Source organism: Megalobrama amblycephala, linkage group LG4 (assembly GCF_018812025.1).
Source record: "Megalobrama amblycephala isolate DHTTF-2021 linkage group LG4, ASM1881202v1, whole genome shotgun sequence".
Classification (NCBI taxonomy): Eukaryota; Metazoa; Chordata; class Actinopteri; order Cypriniformes; family Xenocyprididae; genus Megalobrama; species Megalobrama amblycephala.
The window spans coordinates 5,272,867-5,298,108 of record NC_063047.1 but is presented as its reverse complement, the minus strand read 5'-3'; the positions used below and the strand labels follow the sequence as shown (position 1 = coordinate 5,298,108).

The window sequence follows — 25,242 nt, the reverse complement described above, 5'->3', positions numbered from 1 at the left end:
GCATGACAGAATGGGTGGAGACTTCATGTGGGTCTGGTGACGAGTTAACATCAGATAACAGTCAAAACACTGATAAAAAGAATTAATGTTTTACAATGACAGATAAAGTGCTTTCAGTTCTAAACAAGGGCGTGTACGAAGAAGCCAATCTCACACTTAAGAAGAAACCAAAGGACTGACACTTGGTGTGGTAATCCTTAATTCAGTGACTTTCCATTGTAAAGTAAGCCTACATTTCTTACAAGGTGAGGCAAAATGAGCATGCGGCTACATGCATTATTGCATACAACGCAGGCGTTCATGAATGTGTGTGCATGTAAACGTGTGTATATTGGTACCTGTCCACTTAAGGCAGAGGCTGAGCTGCTTCCTTCATCTAATGATGCACTGTAAAGAAAAAAACAGACATTGAATGACATGGACCCCCAAAACATACAAATGGGGTTGTAGGGGTTACTGCACTAAGATACTAATGTGTGCACTTATGTGTACAGAAATGGGAATGTGCGTATGTGAGAGAGGCCTGATGTGTTGCCAGATCATTAATGTGTCTGACCTGTCTGTGGAGGATGAGGGTGATGCAAGGCTCTATGGTATTTCTTTCACTTTTCACTGCCAAATGCACATGTGTGAAGATCTACAGTTGGCAGGTCATAATTCCAGAAATCAAAATAATGTGTTTGCTGGCAGTGAGAGGCAAGTCTGGAGCTGTAACACTAAGGGTAGGATTGCTTTCTGCAGACCATGACAGGTCTTTTAAAAGAGATGATGTGCCTTGCATCAGAATCTGTTGAATCTGTCAAATTCAACAGATCTTTAAAATAATCATTATCAAATACAACTTTACTAAAACAATTTACACAAAGTTCATTATCAAACATCATATTTCCAATGTCATAAACACGCAGGAAAAACCCCCACTATAATTACATCTACACATGAAGTGCCAATGTAGTTTCCGGCATCATTACTCCAGCCTTCAGTGTCTTGATCTTACAGAAATCATTTTAATATGCTAATTTGCTGCTCAAGAAACATTCTTCTTATTATTATCAATGCTGAAAACAGTAGTGCTGATTAATATTTTTATGGAAAGCATGATATGTGTTTTTCAGGATTCTTTGATGAACAAAGTTCAAAAGAACAGTATCTATTTGAAATACAAAACTTGTAAATTATGAATGTATTTACAGTCACTTTTGATTGATGTAACGCATCCTTGCTGAATACAAATACTACTGACTCAAAATGTGTAAACACTAGTGTACAGCAGTATTTCCCAATCACTAGTGTGCCATGACAGGCTGTCAGGTGTGCCGTGGAGAATTATCAAATTCAAAACAAAACAAAACAAAAAAAGAAAAGGAAAAAACAATACATGAAAATAAATGCTACAAATAAGAATATATCATAGCTGTCTGGCAGAAACCTCGTATCTCTATATTTCATTGTTTGTGTTATTTTATTTTATTTTCAAAAATCTATGCTTTTGGTCATCCTTTATGCCTGTATAGGTTTTACAAATAATTAACTTAAAGTATTAGAAAGAGCTCGAGACTAAACCTCGTAATTCCATTGGCTCCACCTCTATCGTGAATGAAGTGCTGCAAACAGTTTGGAGATACATTGCTGCTTGTTTGCAACACAAAAGGTATATAAAGAACTGATATTCGAATAAGTACAACATTTTCTTTACTCAAGAAACACTGTCTATAAAGGCTGATGTTTTTTTTGTTTTTGAAGAGCAGAGAAGAGTCTTTGTCTGATATTTGCCATCTAGTGGTAGCCTATATTCTGTATTCAATATTCAATATTAAAATAGCCTGTACATAGTGCTTCATCTTTTATATCATGAGATTTTGGCCAAATTTATTCAACAACAGGAAAAACTGAGTGCTCATATAGCTACAATAAACTTTACAACCTGTAAGTTGATGGGAACGCAATGCGATGCACTGACTGCCTCAGATGTGGCCGTATAATGACGGACAAATCGCATATCTCTATCATTTGCTGGTGAAAAACCTCGTAACACCATCTGATCTTGATTTTCATAAAATGTTAATATTATAATGACACGTGTAAGTGTCTGACCATATTAAAAGCCACAATACCAACTTTGATGACACAGTGTTTATTTAAAAAATATGAGGTTTCCACCTGACAGTGACAATATGTAAATTTGTTTTATCATCACCAACAACATCATATAGCTACATCTATATGACCTTATTGTGTTCCTACCAGACTTAAGCTCAAGTTTCACCTTAAATGTGAGTACTACTTTTAATTTAACATCCAGTTTTAATATGCCATTTGAAGCAATGCATGTTTGTGCAGTTTTGTAAATTTAATGCTTAGTGGTGTGCTGTAGGATTTTTTTTGTCAAAAACCATGGGGAAAAAAAGGTTGGGAAACACTGGTGTACAGTATGTGTAGTACTGTAAATGGTGACATTGTTCCATATAACATCATACATACTACACTGAAAAAAAATGTGTTTGCAGTATTTATTTTGAAACAATTTTCACTCAGAATTGGCTAGTTAAATTTCACAAACAATTCACATACTCCAATAAACTTTTATTTACAACTTCAAAACATTTTTACAGTCTAGGTTGATATGTGGTCTCCTGTGTTGTAGCTTTAGATGTAAGAAAAGATAAGGCAATTATATATATATATATATATATATATATATATATATATATATATATATATATATATATATATATATATATATATATATATATATATATATATATAAAAAAAATAATTTTATATATACATACAGTCGTGCTCAAAGTTATTCATACTCTTGGTAAATATGACCAAAGAAGGCTGTTAAGCACCAACATGGAGCTGGGAATCTGAAGGATCTGGAGAGATTCTGCATGAAGGAATGGTCTCTGATCTTTTGTCAGGTGTTATAGAAGAAGACTCAGAGCTGTTATCTTGGCAAAAGGAGGTTGCAAAAAGTATTGAATAAAAGGGTATGATTAATTGTGAGCAATGTGTATTAGAGAAAAACATTTCCCCCCACATTTAAAATTACTATTCTCCAATGAAAGGTTGGATTTTTGTAGATTTTTTAAAATAAATGATCAAAAGTATTAACGATGCAGATATATTTTCACAGCCTTCTTTGGTCATATTTACCAAGGGTATGAATAATTTTGAGTACGACTGTATATGTGTATAATATATATATATATATATATATATATATATATATATATATTCCAACCTTTCATTGGAGAATAATAATTTTAAATGTGGGGGGAAATGTTTTTCTCTAATACACATTGCTCACAATTAATCATACCCTTTTATTCAATACTTTTTGCAACCTCCTTTTGCCAAGATAACAGCTTTATATTTATTTTACTTAACATTTAACATTTCATCTGATATAATTTTCGGCTTCATCTTCGTGATCAGTTCTGTCTTTCTGTCGGTTCTGTCTTTTCTGTTGTGTTTTGTGGCCTGTGTTATGTTTTGCCATGTGCTCTTTTGTTTGTCATGTCTTTGCCCCAGCCCCTTGTTTCCTTGTCATTAGTTCATTTGACTCACCTATTGTCTCTTATTAACCACTTAATTTGTTGCACTATTTATTTCCTTGTGTGTGCTGTTCTGTGCCAGATTGTTGTTTGTGTTTGTTCAGTGTTCAGTCTTGTTTTTGTTTAATCTTGTTTTTGTTTTTTTCTTTTGGCTACAGGATTCTCTGCCTTTCCTGCATTCCTTTTTTGTCTACCCCTTCCTGGCTTAGCCTACCCAATTTGGACTGCCTGGAGTCCTGAGGTTATCTTCTCCTGACCTGGTTTTGTTAGCCTGGCCTTTTGGATCTCTTCCTTCCTCCTGCCCTGGGCAGCGTTTCCCAAAAGCATTTTATTTTAACAAATAAAAAAAGTTGATGTTTGTGTCAAGGGAGCTACTATCAACTTAAGCTTACGATGCTTTTGGGAAACTCTACCCTGGACTGTCAAGCCAGCACACCTGCTTGTTTACTGGATTCTCCAGTGGTCAAAGTTTGTCTCTGTGTGGGTTGTGAGCAACCTGCCCTCCAATCTGTCCATTCACTGGTTCTACGTGCCTTATTGGCTCAGACCCTTGCCTGCCCTGACATCAGTACCAGCCTGCCCCTTCTGGGTTTTTTGCCTGCTACTCAGCATCAAGGATTGTTTTTGTTCTGACCTTCTTGGGCCAGATTTTGCTGAGTTTTACCTTTGCAAATAAACTTTTATTATTCACCTGAAATTGGGTTCTCTCTCTCTCCATGTCCTGGTCCTGACAGTTTTCTAGTTTTAATGAACAGTTGTGTGTGTGGAGAAACAGTATGTTTCTGGCACATTAGTATGAGCAACTGATGCCCTGGTGCACTGGTTCAGTCATATTATGATTCTTTAACCTCAGGATTAAGACTGCAGTTCTGAATAAATCAAAATCTGTTTTAACAAAATCTCTTTAACTGTTATTCCAAGGATCAAATCTGAGAAGATGACAGAAGACACTAGTGTTTTGATACACAATGCCATGGGTCTGGGAAAAAAAACAACATTTCCAGGTATATACATACCTGCCTCTACCTGTTCAACTGTCAAATCTAGCCTATAGCTTTCTCCACCCTGTTATCGCCTCTCTCTTGGTTCTGTTTTTTTTATTTTATAAAAAAAAAAAAGGGCGTTTCCACAATCAACAAAGAGATCTCAGAGATATAACTCCTGAGGATTCTCCACCCTACAAACGCTTACTATTTCAAATCATTGTGCAAATGTAAAGGTTTGTTTTTATGAATACCGAGTAGTCTGGTAGCACTAGTTACACTTTACAATAGCGTTATAAATCATTGGCAAAACAAGGCATCAAAAACAAGGTAACACATAAGAACAACACCTTCCATTTGTTAACATTAGCATTTGTTTCTTGAACAAACAATTACGTTTTTTTTTTTATTATTTCAGGTTATTGTTAATTTCTATATATACACATTTTTGACATTAATGCTATATCAAACAAATTAACCATGAACAACAATATATTTATTAATTGATATTAACTTTAATAAATGCTGTAAAAAAATGTTACATTAGTTCTTGAAACCCAATGTATTAACTAATGTAAACAAATTTAAGTGTTATCTATTTTACAATATGTTGCATGTTAATATTAACAATATTTTTTACAGCATTTATTAAAGTAGTCATGAAATCAAAATTGACCCTATTTACATTGTTAGCACACATTACTAGTCTTGTGATGAACAATTAATTCATGCAATTTAATACACAGAAAACATGTTAGTCGTGGTACTCTTTAATCAAAATCTGAAAGTTTGCTTCCGCTCTCCTCCTCTGATGACGTCAGTTTGGGTTGAATATCCTTAACCACTCCCCTCAAACCATCAGTCTGCTATGGGCAAGGGATGAATGGAAAGGAGGTGTGCTAAAATAAACCTCTGCCCTCTATTCAATATTGCGTGTCACTTGGAAAACACGTCACACATCTAAAGTCGCTTGCAACTTCCGGTTCACTGGGACTTTAATCTAGGTAATATTAATTTCTACTATTAACTGACTTTACTTTGCAGTGAAAAAATATCATTTATAAATTAGAATTAACCAAGATCAATAAATGCCGTAAAAATACTGTTAATAGTTATTTCACAATACCTTGTCAATAATACGGGAGCTTATTCTTAAGTTTTAAAGGGTCATGAAACCCCAGAACACTTTTTTTGAGTTGTGAACAGATATGTATAGGCTGCACATCATTGAAAACACTAAAGGTACTCCATTTTATTTAAAAGTTAGTTAGTTATTTTTGCACTTTTCAGAGCGATTTCTATCTTCCGGTTTGAAAAGCAAAGTCGGAGCAACGTCACAAAATCTGACGTAATCGTGTACTACCGGCAAGATTCGGAGCGCTGGTTGGCTCCAAGTTTGGGCTGGTCGAACATGCTGACGTCAACAGTTTCTACATTTATTCATGACTTAAAGCTCATTCAATCCAATCACTGCGCTGTAGTATGCATAAGATTTCAATTATGGTATTATGCATGAGGATGTATCACTTCTCTCGCCTCGGTCTCTTGTCATTCATATAGTTGGTGTTCGTTTCCTCAGTGCTACAACACAAAAATGACTTTCCCTGCAACGCAACCAGAGCAGAAGTTTGAGTGCATGTGGATTGTTTTTTGCTGTAATCTACCAGCACAAATGTTCGCGATCTGTATGTATGTTTCCCTCAGCACAGCAGCACACGAGCGTTGTTTGTATTTTGCCCACGATGCGGTCAGACGTGGAGTTTGAATACGAACACATGATAAAAATACGATTGTTATGATATACACGCGGAGCGCATATGATCGGTTTCAGCGCGGAGCTTTACGTTGTGTTTAACAACACTAGCCACGTGGCTCATAGCTCATACAGAATAAAGTATCCATGTTTAAAGTTTTTATTTCACACATTCTCCTGCACCAAACATGAGCCAGCACGTTGTATGCACACATATTTCATCAAGTCTTCTTCAAACGAATTATATATGCAAACTGGACACTGATACAGTGGTGTAGCCTATCTGAACGCGACAACACGATTATTCTAATAGACAAAAGACTATTTTGAGACTGCAGTGCTCGTAAACGTAATCAAAGTAGCATATTATTAGCCTTATTAAACATTCTTTTGCATTTCTCCCTTGTGCTTGGGAGTTTGTTATTTTCTCCGTGCTCGTATATTAATATTCATTATTCTGTATAATGAGTGTGTTCTATGTCTGTGCTTCATTGGATGTTCTCTCCCCTCTTCTTGCAAACTGGTATTTGTTATAATATTATTTTAATTTAATATTATAATCATAAACAAGCTGGTTTGTAGCACAAATAAATGTATAATTTTAATAAATTTACTGTGCTTTGTTATTCTTCCAGTTATTTACCTAAAGCAAAGGAATCAGACAATTTGCACACTCACAGGAAATAGAATACTTGCGCATTGGAAAATAAGGTGAAAATAAGGTGAAGTAGACATTTCAAAGAAATGTGTGTGGAAGAGTTTGTGCGTTCACATCAGAATACCTTCTGACAGTCTGAGCTGGGGATCTCTGTTTGGTGCTGCTCCCTGAGTGGCTGAGAAACCTGCAGAACAGAACAACCATTCAGTCTTTTATGACACTTCAACTGATGCAGAAAAATATTTCAATGCTGGTTTGACTGTATCTGACACTGTATGAGAATGAATGTAGTCTTTGTCTTTGTCTGTAGGTGTTTAACAAACGTATCTCTGTAAAAAAAAAAAAGAAAAAAAAAAAGAAAGAAAAAAGCACAGGTGCTTGACAGCAAAACTGAAAACAATTCCTATCCATGAAAAGGGTAATTGTTATAGACCTGGGTCACATTATTTCATGATGCCATGACCTCTAAAATGTATAAGTTCAAAACACGCAATAGTTTTTGTACTCTTAACTGGAGGAAAAAACAAACAAAACAAAACTGGAATCTGACCTGAAACCACATTCACAGGTGACAAAAACAGATTTGTTGGGAATACACCCTAGTTTAAACTGGCAGATTGAATTTCAAGTAATTTATTGTTATTTAAGATGTGATGCACTTGAAACGTTATACAACTTGAGCGTACAGTCAGCGCTAAAGATGGGATTTTTGCGCAGTGATTTTATAGGTTAGACACGCTTCTGAGCATTCTCAAATCATGATGTCTGCCCAGTGTTCCATAAAACACATTGGCTTAGGATTCACAACAATCTTTCAAAATGTATTCAACTTCTTTTTATGTGAAATGAACTAACAAATTTAAAAGAAGAGTGTTGAAATTGCTGCACATCAGCAATTTCAGACTGTGGGAAATGATTTAGATTTTTTTACACATGGAACAAACTATCATCACCATTTGAATTTTGAAAATGGATATATGCAATTGCAACACACTTGAAATTGCAACACTTGACTTTGTGACATCATTAAGCCTAGACATGCAATATATTTACTAACACACAACGCACATGGCTAGATGTACTGGACATGTGGCATACACCCTCATATCATATGACACATGTCCACCACTTGAAATAAACACACAAATAAACACAAACAGCTCTCCTTCTACCTGTGAGCTCTCCCCGCTGCTCTTCTACGGTGTATTAGACTCTCTGCCCTACAAATTAGGGACCGCCTCCTGAGAGTCAAATGTCATGTGTATACCGATCAGATCCCAGGATTAGGTTGAGATGGAAGGGATGGAGAAGGAGATGGAAGGAGAAAGAGGAGGAGGAATATGGTTCATTTGTTAGTAAACAGAGTGTCTGATCCAGTTACTTCAATACACCTGACAGCCATACTGACAGCCATTCTATCCTTCAGATGCAGCAGACTGCATGGATGAGAGTATCGAAAAGGAACTGCCAAATCTTGCTTTCATCTGTGAATCTATCATAGACGTCACTTACAATGAAAGAGAGCAAAGTCATCTGAGGTATCAGGATGAGGTTCAAAAGAAAGAAAATGTGAATACAGAGGAGAGAAATTTTATTTTAAGATCTACATTTTATAGGGAGGTCAATTTACTGTGTTCATTTAGTTAAAATTAACCCAAATTATAAAAACAGACTTTAGTTGCAACCGTGCTCCAACACACCCTTCCTGTAATTTTCAAGTAACCATGAACATCTTGATTTGCTGCTTCATGTGTATTTGATTCAGTGGTGTAAAGTATTTAAGTAAATACAGTTAGTTACTGTACTTATTTTTTTTGGATACTTTGTAGTTTTATGGACTATCAAATATATTACCAACTTTACTCTCTACTACATTTTTGAATAAGTATATATACTCTTTACTTCTGTACATTTGTGATGAGAATTGCAATTGCTTGTTACATTCTGCATGGCACCTAACTTTATCTGCAGCAGTATATTTCTGCTACAAAAGTAGTGATATTGCCATCTACAGGGCATTGAAGGTACTGTATCTTGTGCGTTTTGCGCTTACTCACCAAAACTTGGCTGCGTTCCACTCCAGTTTTAGACACACACTCACAAACTTCCATAAACACTTCCCCTCGGGGGAATCCCCGCCGCCATTTTGAAGTGTGTTCCACTTCGTGAAGTGGACGAGGGAAGTTTATATAGACAGATCCTCGTTCCCTTGATTTTAACAGAGGGAGCGAGTCTACTTCACATGTACACTTCAGGCAGCTCCATAACCCACAATGCAACACGATTATGACGTCACCGCATATCACGTTTAATTTACCCCACCACAAACAATTCTATGATATATTATTTTTTTAAACATTTAAAACACACATATATACATATAGAATGCTGTATTAAACAATTTTGTAAGGGGAAAAAATAAATAATAAATCAGCTCCATTGCGGATTCCAAGTGATCAAGGCTTAGGACGTTCCAGTTCAGCCCATTGCAAAGGTTCTGCCAGAAGTGGGCACTCGTGCAGCGTAAGCAATGACGTACATCCGAGTCAACGAGACTGAGGGAAGGGCATTTAAAAAATGAACTGGAACGCAGCCCATGTCAAAAAAGTCTACTTTACGCAAACATGAGTGCATCAGCAGGTAGTTGCAGGTGTTTCGTATATGAGATGAGGACATGACTGCAGCCACTGATGAGGCCAAAACTGGCACATCCAGTGCAAGTAGGATTTGACCATTTAATTTGATTTTACTTAACATTATTTAATTGATCCGTTATATTGAAGAGCACTTTTTGAAGGATACTGGTTTACCTGTGCCTTTTTTGAGCACTTGAGCTTAACTGAGACAAACTTTTTGTAGACGTTTAAGAGGCCGTTTCTGTCAACCTTGATTTATTGCAATATTGTGGTTTTCAGTTTAATTTCCATTTTAGAATAAACACAAATCAACCGTTTCTTGTTTTTCATTGGCACGTCTTTTAGGTGTTGAGCACTAGCACATCTTTTCAGCAAAATACTTAAGTACTGTTAAAATCAGATACTTTAAGACTTTTACTCATTTGGAATCGGTAAATTGTAACTTGTAATGGAGTCATTTTCGATGTAAAGGTATCTGTACTTTTACTCAAGTATGGTTTTCAGGTACTCTTTACACATCTGGTTTGATTGGGGTTGGAGCTGAATTCTGCAGGACGGTAGCTCACTAGGAGCTAGGTTGGAGACCCCAGGCATAACTTAACTCCCTGCACTAGATTGTGGGAAAGCCCATGTTAATCTGCTCTTAATGCATAAAAATTCAATGCAAACTAATTTATTTTGTGACAAAGAATACTCCTTTAAGTGATTGGAGAGCCTTCACTTCTACAGACAACCCTGACAAAACTAGAGTAACTAGTTCAGGGGTGCAAAACTCTGTTCCTGGAGGGCCAGAGCCCTGCAGAGTTTAGCTTCAACCCTAATTAGATGCACCTGATCCAGCTAATCAAGTCCTTCAGGCTTATTTGAAAACTACAGATGTGTATGTTAAAGCATGGTTGAAGCATGGTTGAAGCTGGCACTAAACTCTGTAGGGTTGTGGTCCTCCAGGAACTGAGTTTGACACCCTGACCTAGAGGATTTGTTGGCTTTTAGGTTAGAGTTGCATCCAGCTGTAATAAGCACTGAATATTTCTTAAGTCTGATAACAAAAGCAGAATATACAAAAGACTGCAAACTTAAGGTTATTGCAAAACCTTTATTACAACATGATGCCACAAACTTGGGTAAATTAAGGAACTATATTAATCTTTGAAGCAGACATTTAAAACTGTTACCTTATACCAGGGTTCTCCAACCCTGCTCCTGGGCTGCGTTCCAGTTCGGTTTTTAAATGCCCTTCCCTCGGTCTCGTTGACTCGGATGTACGTCATTGCTTATGTTGCACGAGTGCCCACTTCTGGCGGAACCTTTGCAATGGGCTGAACTGGAACGTCCTAAGCCCTTGATCACTTGGAATCCGCAATGGAGCTGATTTATTATTTATTTTTTCCCCTTACAAATTTGTTTAATACAACATCCTATATGTATATATGTGTGTTTTAAATGTTTAAAAAAAATAATTAATATATCATAGAATTGTTTGTGGTGGGGTAAATTAAACACGATATGCGGTGACGTCATAATCGTGTTGCATTGTGGGTTATGGAGCTGCCTGAAGTGTACATGTGAAGTAGACTTAAAATCGGTTAAAATCGAGGGAGCGAGGGTCTATGTAAACTTCCCTCGTCCACTTCACGAAGTGGAATGCACTTCAAAATGGCGGCAGGGATTCCCCCGAGGGGAAGTGTTTAGGGAAGTTTGCAAGTGCGTGTCTAAAACTGGAGTGGAACGCAGCCCTGGAGAGCTGCTGTTCTGCACACTTCAGTTCCAACACACCTGTCTGTAATTATCAAGCAACCCTGAACACCTTGATTAGCTGGTTAAGGTAGCTGAAATCTGCAGGATGGTAGCTCTCCAGGAGCAGGGTTGGAGACCTTTGCCAAAGCCAATGGAAGGCAAGCCTGCAACATTTAGCCAAAAAAGCATAACGGCTAATGCCAATGCTCTGCCTCTGGCCGTACACAGGGAAGGAAACCAGAGGCTGTTTTCTGAATGGATGTCAATGGATGAGAGGCTTCACTATGCTGATTAAACAGCTTTTGTGGGGAAATAGCTAATCATTTAATTAATTGACAGCCTGTTTGATAATCTTCAGCATGTTTTACACTAAACAATACTTTCGTTGGGAACTATATGTAGATTTCAGCTTGATAAAAATGTATTTTTTTTTTAAGAGAAGGCAGACTAGGGAATGTTGCGACTGATGTCACTGCCATTACACGATAGGCTGAGAGGTGCCACACGTGATTAAGTTAGCCGTTACGCTTTCTCCAATGGTAAGAGAAACAGACCCTCTCATCTCCCTATAATAATACGATCTCTGCCTTTGCCTTTTACAATATACAGTGGACTACAGGAAGCCTAAAAGGACAAATTTCTTTATTTCTTTTTTTTAACTACTGTGTTTTGAAGAAATCTTTTGAGGTAGAGACAGTTAATGGGACCTTTTTTAGTTTTATCTCTAGTGATAGATTTACTTTATTAAAGTGATACCTTAGAGATATTAACGTCAATATTTAATAAAGCATATATATAATATTCCAATGTTTAATGCTAATGGCGCCAAATACACCCAGTCTGTGCAAAGCCCCGAATATCCAATAACCCTAGAACAGCCTCTTTATATGAACAAATTTTATAATGTGCAGTCAGTGCAAGTCTTGATTTTTTAATCGATTGACATTCCTAATATTACATACTTGTTTCCACCAAGCAGTACAGTAAAGTAAAGTACAGTACGATTCAAAACACTAAACCCGGCTTGCATTTTCACTGGTAACAGTCCCCTTACTTGACAGGCGTGGTGTATGCCGGAAAGTAACAATTGACATCATTCCCACGCAAAGAATAAAGCGACACAGTAAACAACAATGGAGGACATAGAGCAGATATTTTTCTTGCTTCTTAGCATGTGGCTGTTTGTCACAAGAAGAAGACAAGCTTTTATTGTGTTTCAACTGTATATTTAAAAAATGGCGCCTCTTGTGTCATCATTCCCCTTGTAGCATGTGCAAGTGATATATCTCTGTCAACTGATCAACGTTCTGCAGAGTCTAGCTTCACCCTTTAGGTACCAGACTACTGTGCTAGGTACCCCAACAGAAGAGTCCCAAAAGTGGTACGGTACGGTTCGGTATTTTGGTACCATTCACAACTTCTGACAAACAAAACAGAAATAATTGCATACCATACTGTAGAGTACTGCTCAGTGGAAACTAGCCATAGGACAGTGGGTCTGGGGGAGATACTGTATACGTGTTTGAGGGGCTCTGAAGTTTGAATGACCATGTGTGATTTGGAATGAAAGATCACCTGTTCTGTTGCTCTTGTTGTAGCAGCTGTACTGCGATCTTCCTTAGATCCAACACTTCCTTTAAGTCATCCTCCTCCTCTTCAGCTAACTGCTCTTTCTCTGAGCTGAAGTAGATGAGAGAGAGAGAGAGAGAGAGAGAGAGAGAGGCAAAAAAAGAAAGAGACAAAAGGAGGTTACTGCTACTGAATTCTTAATCCAGTTAAAAAACAAATCCTTACACTGAGTTAATTTCAAAATTAAGATGCCATTACAAAATTTCAATCCCTGTGAAGTTAGAAGAATTCATAAAAGAATGGATTCTTTAGAAATATATCAGGCTCAGTCACCTCATCCATCATAATCACCAACACCCCAGGGGTGTGTGCTCAGCCCCTTTCTCTACACCCTGTATATGAACGATTGCACTAGTTCATCATCCATTACTACATATTTCAAATACTCAGATGATACTGCCATTCTGGCCTTACTTACAGATAATAACTCCATTACTGCTTACCAACAGTCTGTCACTCACTTTACTAAGTGGTGCTCCAAAAATAGTCTGGAGCTGAATGTGGACAAGACCAAGGAGTTGTTAATTTACACTAACTCATATATCCTGGATTTGGTTCCCTTCATCATCATACATGATAAATCAGTGGAACATGTTAATCATTTTAAATATCTTGGACTCACATTAGATAATAAACTCCTTTTTGAACAACATGTCACAGATGTATATTAATGTTCCCAACAAAGACTCCATATTCTCTGCAAGCTCCATGCCCTTTCTGTCACCCCACATCTTTTACTATTGTTGTACACTAGCATTATCCAACCCATCCTCCTCTACTGTTCCCTTTGTTATTTTAATATGCTCTCCATCACCAATAGAAATAAGCTTATTAAGGTCACTTGTATAGCATCCAAAATTATCAGTTTACCCATTACGGATCTTTCTCTTCTTAACAGCAAAGTCGTCACACGCATGGCTCGGACAGTCAGCAGAGATTCGGACGACCCTCTCCACATTTACTTTTCTCTGCTGCCCTCAGGCCGCAGATACAGAACTTTAAGGTGGAGGAGAGCCCGCTTTAGTAAAAGCTTTGTCCCTTCTGCCATTGCTGCCTTAAACAATCTGTAACTTGTATGGATCTCGCATGCGTTGTCTTTTTGTCTATTGTTGTTATTGTCAGAGTCTGTGAAAGCAAATTTCCCTTGGGGGACAATAAAGATCTATCTATCTATATGGCATAACCAAAAAGACAAGGAATGTGGCTATGAATTAATGCAGTAATGTGTTTAATTCATTTATGGTGGACCATTACCGAATTTACTAGTGCAAAAAAATATTGTGTTTTTGGCTAGAAGTCCTACATATGTTAGCATGATACAAGGAGTAATGGTATAGGACCTTAATGAAGCCTTTGAGCAGATGTTAGGGATGTCTTGGTGAGGAAATGTTCACACCAATATACAAGCTTAAGATAACACCAGTACTACCAATAACATAATGGCTGATGTTGATCCAGGAACATGTACGTAGTGAAATGACGTTCAAAATCTATATGCGGGGTATTGAAATCGCTTTTGAATCTGTGATTACGTGTGTATGGGAGTGGCAGTACTGTCTGCACACTTTACAAGATAAGATATTTGTCAATGACACTCAGCATCTGTTGCGCACCAAATCCTCTGCCATTGTCCTGTCAGTCATCAGTCATCTCTAAGTGTCAGTCAACTACATTTTTTTTATTTCTACAAATAAAGGAAAACGACAGTAGGGGCGGTGCGACAGTGGCCAAGTACAGTAATTGGTGTACAGCTGAACACAGTGCAACTCCGGTAACACCGACTACCACAGTAAGTCTCGCAGATGTGATATTGCATCTTACAAGATGCATCTTACACCAGACTCTTAAACCATTTTGTATTGTATTGTGATTCTTCCCAAAACTGCTGCAACAACCAAAAAACCAAAAAACAAAACAAACCAAACCACATATCAACCATAGTTTGGCACCACCCATTTTACCATATAAGAAGTTCCTCTCGTCCACCAATGTACACGCCTAGAAACAGCATTCACAGTGGCATGTACACCTACTCAAATGGATACATCGTAGGAACACTACATAACCACGAGCTAGTTATTCGGAATAAACAAAATAATTGGCTTCTTTGGCTCCACCCATTATATTAGGAATCTGGAATTTTTCCACAACTCTTCTGAAATACCACGGTTAAATAAAACAGATACGTAAAGCTTGTCTTACGACATAAAAGTTTGGCACCGACACCGTCAAGGCTTCTTCAATGAACTGTACCAAAACAAGTTTTGAGGGAGAGGAGTGCGCGTCATTACATGCCGATAGAAGCAGTCAGCAAAGAGTTGCATATCATATTTACCTTAAGTGTATTGTTGCAAAAAAGGATCCAATTCTTTTGTGAACTTTCCCCTCCTTTACTATTTCGACTCATAAGTAAAGTGTATTTAATAATTGCTCATAAATTATCAATGAATAAAAAATTATCTAAGAAATGCACTTAATGTGATGAATTAGACAGAGTAATAAAATATTAAATAATCCTCCATGCTCTGGTTCCACACATAACATCAGTAGTCTAATCTAAATGAGATCCAATCTAGACTGCCATAACCTTTTTTTGTTTGTGTTTTTTTGGGGGGGGTTTATGTGTGAACTCAATGCATCAGAATGCAGGGGATTTTTTTCCAGACATCTAAATAAACCCGCATCGCTTCCTCCTTTTGTTAACTTCTCTGGAATACCAAGGTAACAATGGTGACAAAATACCCGTGGTAATTTTGTTGCTTTGTAGCCTGAAATGAACACCAACACAGTTTTTGTTTTATCCAGCTGTATTTACTCTTTACAACTTATAACATCCAAGTGAAAGATATAACTCCAGCATGTCAGAATTTTTTTTTTTTTAAACAGAATCACTGATTTGGAAAAAGGATCACCCCCTTGTGTCAGTATTTAGTTGAACCACCTTTTGCTTTAACTACAGCCTTTAGTCTGTTGGGATATGTCTCTACTAACTTTGCACATCTAGACTTTGCAATATTTGCCCACTCTTCTTTGCAGAACTGCTCAAGTTCAGTTAAATTTGATGGTGACCATTTGTGGACTGCAGTCTTCAAGTCATTCCACTGATTTTCAATGGGGTTTAAGTCTGGCCTCTGACTAGGCCATGCAAGGACATTCACATTTTTCTCCTTCAACCACTGTGTGGTCAGTTTTTGATGTGTGCTTTGAGTCATTGTCATGTTGGAAGGTAAATGTTTTTCCCATTGACAACTTTCTGGCAGAGGGCAGCAGATTTTCCTCATTCCTCATCCTATTTTGCCTCATTCATTTTCCCTTCTATCCAGACAAGTGCTCCAGTCCCTGCTGCATAGAAACATCTCCATGACAGGATATTACCACCATATTACTTATTTGGATGGTGAGCTGTACTGGATTTCTGCCATACATATCGTTTGGTGTTGAGGCCAAATAATTCAATTTTAGTTTCATCTGACCATAACACCTTTTTCCATGTGGCCTCAGAATCTTCAAGCCTTTCTTGAGGAGTGGCTTTTTTCTTGCAACCCTCCTATACAAGCCACATTTATGGAGAATGTGTGATATTGTTGTCACATGACCACTCTTTGTCATAAATTCCTGCAACTGCTTCCGAGTTGCTGTAGGCCTCTTGGTAGCCTCTCCGACCAGTTTCCTCCTGGCTCTTTCATCCAGTTTGGAGCAATGTCCTGATTCAGGGAGGGTCCGTGTTGTACCAAATGCCTTCCACTTCTCAATAATAGACTTCACTGTGCTTCTAGGCATTCATAATGTTTTTGTATTCATCTCCTGACTTGTGCCTGTCCACAACTTTATCCCGGAGATCTTTTGACAGTGGACTGAAGGACTGAAATGCTCCAGGAAAGCTCTTTTCATGCTGAGCTAATCAAAATGACCACATCTGATCACAGTTGAAAGTTGACTTTGTGCCATTGAGAAGGTATTTAGATACACCTGATTGAGTTTACAAGTCATTTTTAGGAGAGGGGTGATCCTTTTTCCAACTCAGTGATTCTGGTTTTTAATTTTAATTTTATTTTATTTATTACATGTTGGAGTAATATCTTTCACTTGGATGTTATAAGTTGTAAAACATAAATACAGCTGGATAAAACAAAACTGTGTCCGTCTTCATTTCAGGCTGCAAAGCAACAAAATGTGAATATTTTAAAAGGGGGCTGATTTTTTTCTTTACCCATAGTAGTTTCAGCATCATGCTGATGTATGCCCAAACTACAACTGTTTACCTTTTCATAGCAGTTTATAATGTTTTTATAAGTATGCATGTTTTTTGCAGTCAACCATGATTGAATGACAGGCATTCACTTCATGTAACATTACAGCAAAGCAACCTTCAACTATCATCTACACTGAATTCAGTTCGTTTTGTTCTTATTTTGTACCTTGCAATGTAACAACCGCTCCGCATAAATGCATTTGCATTAAATACCATTTAAAAGTCAGGAATGAGTATTTAAAAATAAATAAATAAATAAATAGATTGATTAAATTGATCAAAAGACATTTATGTTACAATAGATTTCTATGAAATGTTCTGTTCATCTGTGAATCCTGGAAACAGACGTGTATGATGGTTTTCACTTTCATTAAGCAGCCAAGTTTTTAGGGCGGCCCCCAACAGTCCACTAAACATTAGTCAACTAGAATAGGTTTAGTCGACCAAGATTTTATTAGTCTCTTAGTCACAAAAAAACAAACAAAAAAACCCCAAAAAAAACTACATTCACAATAACAACATAATGTTGTGCTTTTGTAAAATAAAGAAAACAAATAGGATGTGCTTTCTGCCGTCTCAGTCTCCCTGAACAGCAGTGCATCACAAATTAATCGAAACTCAACGTACAGGCTACTTGCCTCACAGACATGAGAACTATATCTCTAGAAAGCTTGAAATTTCATGTCAGGATCATGTGACACTGAAGAGTAGAGTAATGATGCTGAAAATTCAGCTTTGTCACCACAGGAATAAATTACTTTTTAAAATACATTAAAATAGAAACAGCTATTTTAAATTGTAATAATATTTTACAAAAATACTGTTTTTTACTATTTTTTAATCAAATAAATTGAACATGAACAGTCTTATTAATCCCAAACCTTTGAATGGCAGGGTGTATAACAAATAAAAGTGACATGTGAAGGCCAAGTATGGTAACCCATACTCAGATGGGTTAAATGCTGTGGACAAATTCCAAGTTAGTACACACACATTATGAGCAGTGAGTAGTGAACACACACACTGCAAACCGTGGACACACACCCAGAGCAGCGTGCAGCTTTTTGCCGTGGTGCCTAGGGAGAGATTGGGGGTTAGATACCTTGCTCAAGGGCACCTCAGTTGTTTCCCATTAGTATTGAGAATCAAACCCCTTCGGGTTCCAAGACTCTAATCATTAGGTCACAACTGCCCCATATGCTAGAAATATATAATATACACAATATATAAAATTAAATAAAAATTTAAAAAAACATTATACCAGAACAGATTAAAACAGTCATAGTCTGGGCATAATTCAGCAACAAATATTGTTGATTTTTATTGTCATAACCTTATTTATTAGTGTTCCATGGGTCAAAAACAATGAAAACAAGAAGTGTGCCTATTTTATTTTATTTTAGACTTTTTTTTCCATGGTGGGACCAGTGAAAATTTGCCAAGTAAAAATCTGAACCACAGGCTCAACTGGCACAGTACATAAAATCCTTAGCATTGTGCCCTGCACTCAAATGTGAAGTTTTTATTCTCATCTCTTTCTATACTATTAGCTCTTCCTCTCTGGACAAGTCCTCTCTTTCGCCTTCATTTACTTGTATCTGTGTGTGTGGACAAATTCATTACCTGAAAACCTTGAAATAATATCACATTTAAAAAAGGAACAATATAAAGGAATTAGTCTATCAACAAAAAACTATCCATGGTCATCCAGTTTTTTTGTTGTTGTTGTTGGACTATGTTGAAACATTGATAATAGAGCACCTTCAGTTTATTCTTCACCTAGGTAGCACTCTCTACTGTTAGACACTGTTTAAGAAGTTACATGAAAATGCAGATCCTGTTGTAAACGATATTAAAAAGTTTAGGTTTTTTTTTCAATATCATTTACAACAGGATCGGCATTTTCATGGGTTGAAATAAAAGGTTTTTTTTGTTACAAGAGACAAAAACAACTTTATGCATCAAAACCACTCCTCTGGCAAAAAAAGAACTTGAACGGAATGTAATGAATTTGACAAGCCACATGTCAGTCTCTTAAAGGGTTAGTTCACCCAAAAATGAAAATTTTGTCATTAATGACTCACCCTCATGTCCACACCCGTAAGACCTCTGTTCATCTTCGGAACACAGTTTAAGATATTTTAGATTTAGTCAAAGAGCTTTCTATCCGTCCATTGAAAGTGTATGTACGGTAGACTGTCCATGTCCAGAAAGGTAATAAAAACATCATCAAAGTAGTCCATGTGACATCAGTGGGTTAGTTAGTTTTTTTTGAAGCATCGAAAATACATTTTGGTCCAAAAATAACAAAAACTACGACTTTATTCAGCATTGTCTTCTCTTCCGGAATCCTTTCCATTGAATTGATTCCATTGAATCCTTTCATCTGTCGGCGTTGGTAATGCACTTTTACATTGTTGTTTTTGGCGATTAGGACATCCGCGACATGCACACTTACGCACCATTTTAAATAATATAGCAATACCAAAATACAAACAATGCAGAATAGCTTGAATACAGTGTGCGTCTCCCTCAGACTGTTAACGAAGCTCGGGTGCACCGGATAACACGTCAGCAGCGGCACTGCGGAGTTGTGAACCACACTCCGGAGCAGAAGGGGGCGGTAATGCACCAATAAGCTGGATGCCAACCGCCATAAAACAGGAAAGAAGAAGCAGCGGAGTCGTGAACGCGGCTTGACAACAGACCCGGAAGAGAAGACAATGCTGAATAAAGTCGTAGTTTGTTATTTTTGGACCAAAATGTATTTTCGATGCTTCAAAAACTTCTAACTAACCCACTGATGTCACATGGACTACTTTGATGATGTTTTTATTACCTTTCTGGACATGGACAGTATACCGTACATACATTTACAATGGAGGGACAGAAAGCTCTCGGACTAAATCTAAGATATCTTGAACTGTGTTCCGAAGATGAACAGAGGTCTTGCGGGTGTGGAACGACATGAGGGTGAGTCATTAATGACATAATTTTCATTTTTGGGTGAACTAACCCTTTAATATGTAATTTATTTAAGCCACGAAATAAACTTTTTCTGTAAAAGTAGTATAATGAACTATGCAAAAAGCATTTTGAACATCTCCAGCATGTTTTATAATTACCCAAAAATCAAACATAGCTCACCACTCACGCACGTTATTACATCAAAAACTTATATTAGAAATATTAGAACTAAAAACATTGACATAACGCACTTATGGGCATTTTTGACAACACAAAAACCCTAATTAAAATATAATGTGAGGTCATGGTCCATTGCATGACAGTGGTGGCTTGTTGAATTTGTATATTATTATTTTGTTCTTTTTATTATGTGTCTTGTCTTGTCGCTGTTACTCTGTTGCACTGTGGAGCTTCTGTCACTAAAACAAATTCCTAGTATGTGTAAACAACATACCTGGCAATAAAGCTCTTTCTGATTCTGATTGACTATGAAAGACATGGTGATGCAATTCAAATGTGCCACACCTGTTCTAAGTAATCTAGTGGGGGAAAAAAAATAATGGAAAAAATGAGTTACTTGCTTTGACAAAACATGCATGCTTGTCACTTCTCCTGTCCCTCCTTTTCTGAGATACACACACACACACACACACACACACACACACATTGTATTTATAGAAATGATCTAGATCTAGATTCCACATCAACACCTGCTCCGATTGTGACACCTGTGACAAACCGAACAACTGCATGTTTTATCAAACAAAAATGCATGTAAAATACTACAGCTACAATGCAAAACCAGGATGGCATTTAAGCTCCTGTTTGTCTAACGATCTGTTCACACAGAACACATTTTTGCATTCCACTGTGCTGCTTTTTTCCCCCTTGTAAACACGTGTGCTAGACAGACATGTTTGACCGTCTTTTGACAAACCTTTCTAAAAATGCAGGTTAAAGTTAAACTTTTCAAAAATGTGTCTATACCTTGCTTTTTTTTTATTTCATTGCCCTGTTTAAACAAAATTGCATTCTGTGTGAAATCCCCCTTAACTGTTTAAGAACACTACACTATAGTTGATACTTGTTGCAGACTTTGTTTGGAACACAGTCCCAATAAAAAATCCATCATGCTGTGAGCATTCTCAAGAGTTTATGTCTTGCTAATCATTTCAATATGGTTAATCGTTTTGCCCTAAAGAGGCTTCATCTGGTGTGACATACAGCACACCAGTTAAACATTCACACAGGAGGTCTTCTTGAAGCTCTGTTCATGTGTCACCCCAAACTGTTGCCCTTTGTGTCAGCAGCTTGGATCTTTGACCATTAGCATACAGCCACAGTATATATGAAACCGCACACTATAATGTGTGTTGACATTTTACTTATGCTTACACACTACTGTTCAAAAATGAGGTTTTTAAAAGAAATTAACACGTCTATTCAGGAAGGATTAGGGATGTGCCTGAAGCCAAATACTATGTCCGAAAAGAAATGACGCATTCTACGGAGCCCCTAAATGGACATGGTGATCGAAAAAATATGAGATGTAAGGAGAAAATACAGTACATCTGGAAAGTATTTCAGAGTAACGTTACTTCACTTTTTCCACATTTTTTATGTCACAGCCTCAAGGTATTAAATTTATTTTAACAATACCCCATTGTGACAAAGCTGACCTAATTGTCACCGCTGGGCAACAGTGGTACACACACACACACACACACACACACACGCACACGCGCACACGCGCAGAAATACTACTAGCCTTTGTAATGGTCCACGGTCATTTCCCCTCCCGCTGTTTCTGCCGTCGGCGGCGCGGGTGCACATGCAGTCCCGATGGCACATGGACATGTTGAACATTATTTCTTTGCCCCTCCGTCAGTATTCATAACCTGGATATTTCACACACTCACATTGCACGTTGTTTGATGTATTGTCTTATCTTGTCCTTGTTTTAGTGTGTTTAATTGGGCGTGCGATGGTCGGCGTTCCAGTGTGAGACGCTGCGTCGCCAAACAGAGCCATCGAGCGGCGATTGGTTATGACGTCACTGACCGCGCCGCACCGGCGCAGTGCACCGGAAGCCGGCCAAAATAGGGCTGGGCGATATATCGCATGCGATTCTCACGCGCATTTCGTCAGTAAAGTCGATCTTCGATACTGAACCCGATTTTGCGTGGCTTGTCCGTAATTATAACATTTTCTTGATTCCTTCCTTTTATCTAAACTTTCCAAACAGATGCCTACATCTGTCATTTACAGATACAAACTGTTGGCCTACATCGTTAAGGTCCACTTTGTCAAGGGCCTCTTGATGTACATGACATACAGTTACATTATTAAGGCGCTGCTGAGACATAGTAGATCGTAACCAAGTTTTCAGCCTCGTCAGTGCACTGAAGCTTCGTTCAGCTTCAGCTGAGGCCACAGGGACGACCAACAACAAACCTAACAAGCTTCTCAACCTCATCAAATAAGCCTCTCACCTCACTTGACATTGCTTTCAGAATGCATGCAGCTTCATCACTTGATGTGATTGTATGCTTTGAAAGAAACATTGGTAGCTGAACCTTCAAAATATCCATGTTTATTTCTGGATACTGTACAATCACATCATCCATCTGCCCAGTGAGGAGAACATTCTCGATCTGTTTCAGTTTCTGCAAGTCTGGTTGGTTAAACCGTTCCTTGAACTGAATGCCCAAACTGTCCAACACCTTGAAAAATTATATTCTATAGTATTCCTCTGGTGTTTTTGGCTTATGCTGACTTGCCCCGCCAGTGAATCTTTTGGGGGGATTTCTTTGATGAGGGAGTTGAATAGGTTCAATTTCCATGGAGTCTACCATTGACACTGCCTTCTCAAACACTTTTGCAAACTTTTCCTCACTCCTTTTTTCTTGAAGAGTTGAACTAACATAGTCAACAGCAGCTTGCATGCCTTTAATTGTTTGGGACTGTTTTTGCAAAGATTTGTTTAAGCACTCAAGCTCTCCCAACACCTCTGATGCTACCAGCAGTCCAAGAACAGTATTACCCTTCTGGAAGCGATCTAGGAGACCATTGGCTCTAGTGCCATTTTTGAGAACCAACAGAGGACATTTCCTCCAAACTACACAACACAGCTTCATACTGGCTAAGAACTGTATCAACAGCTTGATCACACACTGTCCACCTAGTTGGACACAGAGGTTTAACTGTTTTGGTAGGCCCCTCAGATGTTAGATGGCTAGCCACTACCCCTTTGAATTTCCCTGATTGGTTGCTCAGAGTTCCAAGCTCATGGACCCACTGCAATGTGTCATGTAGTAAGGTAGAGGCACTGCAAGCACTCTGTGTTATTAGATTTACACAATGTGCACCACAATGCACATACAAAGCCAATGGCTGTTCTCTCTTCAACACTGCCTGTGCTCCTGAGAATTTCCCTGCCATATTGGCTGCTCCATCGTAAGTCTGGAATATTCAATCTCAGGAGCACATCAATAGCTAGCTTAGCCATCTGCTCACCAGTTGTCCCTAGCACCTCATACAATCCCACAAAGACTTCCTGCGGCACAAGGTCTTGATCCACATATCTGAGACATATGGAAACCTGCTCTTTCCCCTGTATATCCTGTGTACCATCCATTATGATTGAAAACTGTAGCACAGACAAGGACCTGATTGTTGAGGCAATTTCCCTCACAATTGTGTTGGCAAATAAAGCTAAGCACTCATTTTGGCACTGTGGACTGATATAATCATGGCAACGTTTGAGCCAAGAGGATAAAACAGGGTCCTTGGTTGCAAGGAATTTCACAAGATGGTAAAAATTACCCTCATTAACCTCATGTCCTCGAAAGGCAACTCCCTGCCTTGCTAGATATCTCAAAGAGCCCATGATTTGCTCGAGACAGTACCTAGTTTGCTCCAGTGCATTGACAGTAATGGCATGATGGTGGGCTTTGCTTTTCTTGTGGCGATTAAAGCATTCTATGGCATGTTTCCAATTGTTAAACCCATTAGAGCAAAAGGCAGGGTCATTTCTTTTCTCTAGAGTGGTCTTTTTGATGGTGTATGCTTTGACACACTCAAAACAAAGAACTTTCTGTAACCTAGGACTATAATGCAGCCATGGATATTGACTAAACCACTTTGCCTGAAACCTTAACTTCTTGTTTCGAAGTTGCTGTACTTTTATGAATTTTGTATCAGGCTGGTATGGCTTACTTCCCAAGTCCAGGACACTGCTACACTGACTTGCTTGAGGATTGCTGTTGCTCTCACTGACTGTCTCCTGAAGAGCAAACAAAACATACCCTGGTTTTTATCCACACTGATATCCTTTTATACTAATACCAATTCACTTCACTTTCACATAATAAAACAGGTAGACTATATTTATATTTAATAATTTGCTATTAATCAATAGTAGTATATCTCATCACAGAATCACTTTAAAACCTTCTCTTTAAGACGATCTATCACTTTAAGGCCTCACCTGAAGCCCTGAAGGTCCAGCTACTTCTTCCTCAACATGCTCTATGACATCTTCACAAGATGTCTGAGTTTCCTATATGTAATTAAATTAACTAATGAATAAAATACACACGTATAATAGTATGCATTCAACACATCATGTTTATATTTTAGATTGTACTGTCGTCGTCCTGGCCGTTAGAATCGATCCAAATAGCAGTGCAAAGGAGCTTGCTAAATATTGGTGGGGACAAATTTGTCATCTCAAAATACTGATAGGGACTAGTACCTAGCGTCCCCCCCTAAACCTACGCCCATGTTGCGGGCATCAGTCATCGTTTACGGACATTCACTTCGTCCCCAAGCGAGTGGTGGTTTTCGTTTTATCACACCCATAATGACAATGTGAAATAAGTTTGTTTGAAATCTTCATACATTAAAAAAAAAATAAATAAATCACATGTACTTAAGTATTCACAGCCTTTGCTCAATACTTTGTTGAAGTACCTTTGGCACCAATTACAGCCTTTCTGAGCATGATGCTACAATCTTGGCACACCTATTTTTGGGCATTTTCTCCCATTCTTCTTTGCAGGACCT

General features: G+C 37.8%; 1 protein-coding gene across 4 annotated transcripts in view; it reads right to left on the bottom strand.

Moving 5' to 3' along the window:
* lrch2 (leucine-rich repeats and calponin homology (CH) domain containing 2) overlaps positions 1-25,242 on the bottom strand; it is a 90,076-nt gene that overhangs the window by 20,383 nt on the left and 44,451 nt on the right. For 2 of the 4 annotated variants that reach the window (XM_048186950.1, XM_048186951.1), the window contains exons 11-14: positions 12,903-13,007; positions 8,127-8,195; positions 7,079-7,138; positions 339-387 (exon numbers count right to left, since the gene is read on the bottom strand). In XM_048186950.1, the coding sequence (XP_048042907.1) occupies positions 339-387; positions 7,079-7,138; positions 8,127-8,195; positions 12,903-13,007 (283 nt within the window). The remainder of the gene's footprint in view (positions 1-338; positions 388-7,078; positions 7,139-8,126; positions 8,196-12,902; positions 13,008-25,242) is intronic. The other 2 variants (XM_048186953.1, XM_048186952.1) reach the window with 1 other exon arrangement.